The sequence below is a fragment of the Sodiomyces alcalophilus genome (assembly GCF_042370955.1).
Source record: "Sodiomyces alcalophilus JCM 7366 unplaced genomic scaffold ACRALscaffold_3, whole genome shotgun sequence".
Taxonomy (NCBI): domain Eukaryota; kingdom Fungi; phylum Ascomycota; class Sordariomycetes; order Glomerellales; family Plectosphaerellaceae; genus Sodiomyces; species Sodiomyces alcalophilus.
The window spans coordinates 1,861,471-1,868,988 of NW_027263534.1; the positions used below are offsets into that span (position 1 = coordinate 1,861,471).

The 7,518-nt window shown below is 40.3% G+C and overlaps 1 protein-coding gene across 1 annotated transcript; it reads left to right on the forward strand.

The window, feature by feature from the left end:
* Positions 1-1,054: 1,054 nt before the first annotated feature.
* Positions 1,055-6,254, forward strand: ACRALDRAFT_2064848 (uncharacterized protein; the record flags this gene model as incomplete). Its single annotated transcript, XM_071022052.1, has 3 exons — positions 1,055-1,185; positions 5,910-5,933; positions 6,116-6,254. Coding segments are annotated over 3 exons (294 nt in total), but the record flags the coding sequence as incomplete, so codon positions are not given.
* Positions 6,255-7,518: the final 1,264 nt, after the last annotated feature.

The following is a 7,518-nucleotide window of genomic DNA, read 5'->3' on the forward strand; positions in this document are numbered from 1 at the left end:
GGTCGAGACTCTAGAAATTAAAGGCTTTAACGGTAGCCCAGCGAGGGTCCGCGGAGCGTACGGCTTAGCCTTCTATCTACTAGACGTAGAAGGGCGGCTATACTTACTAAACAGGGTTTTCTTATATACGGATCGACCTAAGGGTACCGGATAATTATTATTCTTAAATAATAATATAGGTTAGGAAGGTATTATAATTAATACGGCTCGCTAAATGTTTATTTACGGGCCGATCTTAATTATAGACCCCGAGCTATAGGCTCGTGAGGTTATCGAAAAGCGTATAAAGGCGTATATTATATATATCGCTGCCGCTACTACTATCGCACCGGGGACGCCGGATATAACTATTCCGTTTATAGATAACGATAAGGTGATATACGGACTAGTCGTTAAGCTACTACCGGAAATCGCTAATTACTAGGACGTGTTTTCGGAGCAGGCTATAAAGGAGCCGCCCTTACTAAAAAACGCCGAATACACGATTAACTTATAAGACAGGAAGGAACCGCCGTTTAGGCCGTTATATCCCTTATCTCGAGCCTAGCTAGAGGAGCTAAAGAAGTATATCGCTGAAGGGATAGCGAGCGGTCGTATCTAACGGTTAATAAGCCTTATAGGCTTACCGTTACTATTCGTGCCTAAAAAAGATAATAGCTTACGACTCTATATCGATTATTAAGGGTTAAACGCTATAATAATTAAGAATAGGTACCCTCTGCCCTTAGTCGGCGAGCTATTAGATAGGCTTACCGGGGTAAAGTAGTTTTCTAAGGTAGATATCCGAGATACCTATTATAGGATCCGGATTAAGAAAGAGGACCGCTAAAAGACGGCGTTTAGAACACGATACGGCCACTATAAGTACACGGTTATACTATTCGGGCTAATAAATACTCTGGCTACCTTTTAAGCGTACGTTTACTAAGCGCTCGCCGGTTTACTAGATATATATTATATCGCTTACCTAAATAATATCCTTATATATTCTACGTTAAGGGAATAGTATATAAAGGACCTAAAGAAGGTCTTAGATCGGCTTTATAAGGCCTAGCTATACACGAAGCTATCGAAGTATAAATTCTACTATAACCGTATAGACTTTTTAGGGTTCGTGGTAACCCGCGAAGGTATCGCGATAGATCCGGAACGTATATATACGGTCGCTAAGTGGCTAGTGCCCGAGTTATTCCGAGATATCTAAGTCTTCCTCGGTTTTACTAATTTCTATAAAAGGTTTATTAAGGGATACTCTAGAGTCACTATATAGTTAACTACGCTATTAAAAGGCAGTTAGGCGGGTAAAAAGAAAGGACCTTTTAAGTTCCCGGATAACGCTAAGCGGGTATTTAAGTTACTAAAGGTCGCCTTCGGGTTAGCGACTATTCTATGATATTAGAACCTAGTGGTAGATATAAGGGTTAGGACGGATACCTTAAATAAGGCTATTTCCAGGATCCTAAGTTAGAAGTATAAGACTGGATAGTAACCGGTCGCCTACTTTTCGTAAAAGCTTTCTAAGATAAAGTAACGATAGGGTATAGGATAGTAGGAGCTATTAGCTATAGTAGAGAGCCTAAAGTATTAGCGCTATTATCTTAAAGGCACGGGGTAGGCGTTTATAGTATTAATAGACTATTAAGCGCTTAAGGGTATACTATATATACTAGTATAGGACCTTCGCGGAAGGCTCGCTAAATAGGTATACCGATTATCGTTATTCGACTTTAAGGTTTAATACTACCCGGGTAAGATAAACCCGGTAAACGGCCTATTAAGACGGCCGGATTATATAGTGGATAAGACGCTATACGATAATATACTTCCTACCTTATCGTAAAGATTACGACTACTTAGCGACCTCCTGATAAGCGTTCGCTAATAGATCGCGAGTATCCACCTTACCCTAATAAGTAACGCGGTAAAGATCGTATACGTTTAAGCCGCTTAGGTAACGCTACCCGAATATAGGCCTAGTAAGCGTAAGCGGGCATAGACTCTATAGGAGGGGGCCCTGCCTAGCTTAAAAGATAAGGACGGAAAAGGGCTATAACCCCTACGCCTTACCGGTAGCACCCGGCGTGTTATTATCGCTACTATTACCTGTTCCCGAATATAAGACGTGGGGTATAGGGCGACTACCTAGCGAAGGGTCGCTAATAAGATATCGCCGATGCCCGAGGCTAAGGCTAGGGTTATTATAATACCGGATTAGTATATCCTATATTTTATAGCTAAAGAGCTAGCTAGGAATAAAACGGTAGGTCGGTATACTATTAGCGAGGAACTAGAAGATCTCGTTAGAGGGCTATAGACCACTAACCCGGATTATATATCCTTAATTAAGAATATTCGCTAAGGGACCGGAAAAAGAGCAGGGTACTTTCTTAGAGATAAGGATATACTATTATTTAAGGGACGGTTAGTACTACCTATACAGGGCGCCCTAAGGGCGGAGGTCCTATAATAGCACTATAATAACCCTAGGGCTAGGCACGTAGGAGCGAATAAGACGCTTAAGCTGATTATAAGAAAGTTCTACTAGGTGGACTTAGTAGCGGACGTTCGTGATTACGTCGCGGTATATTCGGCGTGTTAAAGGGTATAGGTGCTATAATATAAGCTATACGGTTAGCTATAAACGTTACTATTACCTATATATCCGTTCTAAGAGATTAGTATAGATTTTATTATAGGTTTACCGCTTATAAAAGGGGCCGATAGGTAAATATATAATATTATCCTAGTTATCCTTAACCGGTATACGGAGTACGCTCTATTTATTCCTACGCGGAAGGACCTAATAGTACCCTAGCTAGCGGCGCTGCTATATAGGGAAATTAAGTGCCGATTCGGTAGCCTAGAGGGTATAGTAATAGACCGGGATAAGCTATTTATTAGTTAGTTTTAAATAGAGTTTTACTCGGAGCGGGTAAAGGCTTAGCGACTATTTACTATATACTACCCGTAAACGGATAGTTAGACGGAATAAACGTATTAGTTCCTAATTAAGTACCTATAAATAATCGCTAGTAATATAATAATATAGTGGCCTATTTAGTTATTAAAAGCAGGGTTCGCCTATAATAATAGCGAGTACTCCTTACTTAGTATCTTACTATATAAAGCGTTATACGGGTACTATCCATATATAATAGAATATATCCGACCTAGGGACGATACCCGGGTATAGGGCGTTTAAGAACGTATTAAGAAGCGAGCGGAGGTTTAGGGAAAGGTCCGCGAATACTAGGCGCGTGCTATAGAGTACTAGGCTCGGCACTATAATAAGCGCTACTAACCGTAATAATATAAGGTAGGCGATATTATTATACTATCCACGAAGAATTTCCGATTCCGGTAAGGGTCGAAGCTAGCACCGCGATATATTCGGGTATAGGTAACTAAGAGGATCGGCGAGTAGGTGTATAGGGTACGCCTTCCTATATAGTATATAAGGATATACGATATATTCCCGGTATCCTTATTAGAACCGTGGAAAGACCGAGTAGCCGTAGAGCTATCGGCGAAGGGTCTCCCGCTTTTAGAGGAGGAGTAAGATAAATAGGAGGTAAAAGATATCGTTAGTTATAAAGAAGAATAAGAGAAAACGTTCTATCTTATAAAGTAGGTAGGCTAGCCGGTAGAGTATAATACCTAGGAACTAGAGGACCACTTAAAGAACGCTTTAAGGATCCGGAAAAGGTATTAGAAGCATAAAAAGCATATATATAAAAAGTAGGATAACTACGAGATAGTATAAGGCGCCGAAGGGTTATCGGATATAAAAATAAGAACTTAATTATAGGTTATAATAACCTTTTCCTTATAGTGACTAAATAAACGGAGTTAAGCTCCGACTAGTCCTAAATTCTAAACTATTAGAATAAAGTTTAATGCTATTTCGGGCGACTATTACCGGCGATTACTCGGCGAATAAGAAAAAATTAATTAATTACTAAAACCGTGGAAGTCGGTTTTATTACTAGATAAAACGCCGGACGCACGACGGTTATCGGCTTAAAGGGGGCCGGGTAGGTTACTAAGATCGATATCAGAGCCGTTATTATTAATCGCCGACTATTCGGCGGATAGGCGATAAAGGGGCGTATAGACGCGACGATAAGGGATATCTTCCCTATCGGAGGAGGTATAAGCAGGGCCGGGCGGTATATAGTTAGCCTCGCCGGAAGCTTAATTATCTACTAATAAAGTAGCGGCGGCACGGCGATACGCAGGATAGCGGGGGCGGCTTATAGCGGGATAAGGCGCGGGCGCAATAGCTTTATCGGAATTATCGGTAAAAGGATTATTATCGTTAGCGATAGGGGAAGCGTGGCTATAGCGAGTAGCTATAGAACGAATAGCGAAACGACGCGCGAGCGCGGGGCGTCGAGGGTTATTAATAGCCGATAGGAGGCCGGTAAGACCGTCTAATAACGGAAAGGCGTCGAGGCCCTATAAGCGGTCCTTATAAGTAAAAGGATAGTAACTATTCGTTACTAAATCCTTAATAAAAATAATAAGCGACTTAACGTCGCGAAGGTCTCCTTTATAAGGAGGACGAGTCTAATCTAAAAGCGCCGAAGCTTCGGCGTTATTAATATAACTAAGACGGTGTATAAAGTTAACCGTTATTATAGAATATAAGGACGAAATTTCGTCTAGAACTAGTATTTAAGACTATTAACTATTAGAATAAATAGCCGAATAGTCGGCGATTAAACTTATATCCTTAGCGGTAAGCTTTTTCTTACCGCGGTCTATAACTACACGAAACCACTTATAGGCCTTAGAAATACGCTTAAAAGCGCGGCGCCAAGCTATCGGCGTTAGGTTATTATCTACTATATAGACGCGCTTACTGCTATTCCATAGTAACTAAGCAGCGCCTAGCAGGAAATCCGGAATCTAATAACTAATTAGCGTAAGTAAGGCGCCGAATAGTCGGCGGACTTATAGCGGCATACTATTAATAGCCACGGGTATAGGTAACGTAGCGATTAGCGCCTATGCCGTCGCTAGCTTTATTAAGGTAGTCGATACTAATATATGAATCTAAATAGGATACGTAAAACAGGTAGGGAGCCTTATCCCTAATAGCCGACTCCTAGCCCTTATCGGCGTTATATTTAAGCTTATAAAGAGCTATAGTAACCTATAAATTAACCGACGATATAATAATGATTAGTCGGCGTTATTAATAATAATAATATTAATAACGGCGATAAAGAGGAATAAATAAATAATCGGCGAGAAGTCGGCGATTATAATAAAGGAAGATAGTTATAGGAGGAAGATCGGGAGCTATAAGAAGAATTACGCGAAAGAACTATATACTCGTCGCCGAACGGTTACCTAGCACTAGGCATAATATCCATAAAAGGTTAGATAACTATAGGCAATAATAATAAGTATCGCGGAGTTTTTATAGTAATATTCGGATAAATCACGAGGTATATAGTCGGCGATAGAACGCCGACGAATAAGTAAATAAGGGAGCGGCCACTCTTTTTTTTTTATTTCCTACGGGTTTTTAATAAGGGCTCGTATAGAACTAGATAGAGATAATTAATCGCGATAAACGCGTAATTAAAGGTATCACGATAATATAAGTCTATAGGACCAGACTTATTAAGGGGGGGGGGGCAGTGTAACGAGATGATCGCAGACCTATCGGCATGTAGTCGGACCGATAACCGCGCATGGACCACCGATCCGAACCTATCTCTGTACGCGCGTTAAGGGATCAGTTTAATCCCTTAAGTTAAAGTCTTGGTTTAAAGTCAGCGCTTGGTTAACGAATATATTGCGATCACTCTGCGATACTAAGCTATCGAGCCTTTTCTATGATATCTTTTCCTTAACTAAAGTCTACGGACTTTCCTTTCGTTATAAGATCTTATAAGGACCACGAGGCGAAGGTCCGACTAGTACTACGTAGGCTTATAGATACCGGCCTAAACCTAGACCCGGTTAAGTACGAGTTTAGTATAATAACGGTATAATATCTAGGCTTTATCGTTATAGTAGATAAGGGAGTATCCTATAACCCTAAAAAGTTAAAGGCTATCCGCGACTAGGAGGCTCCTACCTCTATAAAAAGAGTATAAAGCTTCTTAGGATTCACGAACTATTACCGGATATTTATCTACGACTTTATAGCTATCACGGCCCCCCTTATAGTATTAATAAAAAAGGACCGGCTTTTTAGGTGGGGGGCCGAAGAAGACACCGCCTTTAAGGAACTAAAACGATTTTTCTAGATAGAGCCCGTCCTATAGTTATAGAACCTAGACCGTAAAACCATATTAGAAACCGATTACTCGGGCTACGCGTTAGGTAGTATCCTATCCTAGGTAGATAAGCTAGGAGGTCGCTATATAGTTATATATTACTCGTATAAGCTTACCCTAATAGAGTATAACTACCCTATCCACGATAAGGAGATATTAGTAATTATAAGCTATATACTCGCCTAGAAGGCAGAACTAACTAGCTATAAGTAATTCACGATACCATTAGACTATAAGGCTCTTAAGTACTTTATAACTAAACGGTCCTTTACCGAAAGGTAAAGTCGCTAGGCCGGCGAATTAGCCTAGTTTAACTTTATACTAGAGTACCGGCGAGGTACTAAGAACTTTATAGCGGATATACTCTCTTATCGGGAATAGGATACTCTAAAGGATAGTTTAGATAACTAGGAATAGGGGCGGGTAATTTAACTAATACCCGACTCTATAATCCCGAAAATAATCCCTAAACCGATAATACGGAGAATATCCGTTAAACGTGTATCTAAAGTAAATAAAGACCTTTAATAACTTTAGAATAAAACCATAATAACCGACACCTAGTATTAAGGGGTCTTCGCCGCGATTACTATAAGAGCTTATGGCTTTAACCTATCTCTTAGACTATAATTATAGATCGCGGAATATTCTTTTAATCCCGTAGGATACATAACCTTCCGGGATCGTCTATGGGTCCCGAGCTCCGGAGAGGACTCGCTACTAAGAGGACGCTTAGTATAGGCGATCTATAACTTTACTATCGGCGGCTACCCGGGTAAGGAGAATATAATCGCTATAATAGCCCGATAGTTCTTTTAGCCCGGTATAAATAAGGATATACGGAAGTTTATCCGTAACTATAATCCGTATAATAGGAGTAACTAATAGCGGAATACGAAGCATAGACTACTAAAACTATTACCTATACCGGAGCGAATCCGTAGCTACCTCGCGATAGACTTTATAACGGACCTACTACCTATTAGCGAGGATAAGGCACGGTACTTATAGGTAATTATAAACCGACTAATAAAGTTAGTAATATTAAAAGCGATAGAAACGATAAAAGCGGAGGCCTACGCAGAATATTTCCTAAACTACTATTTTAGGTTCTATAATATACCCCTTTTAATTATTAGCGACTAAGGCTCGAACTAGACCGGGAGGTTTTAGCGATACTTTTATAAACTTATAAGGATTAAGTAGCGACTTAGCACGGCTT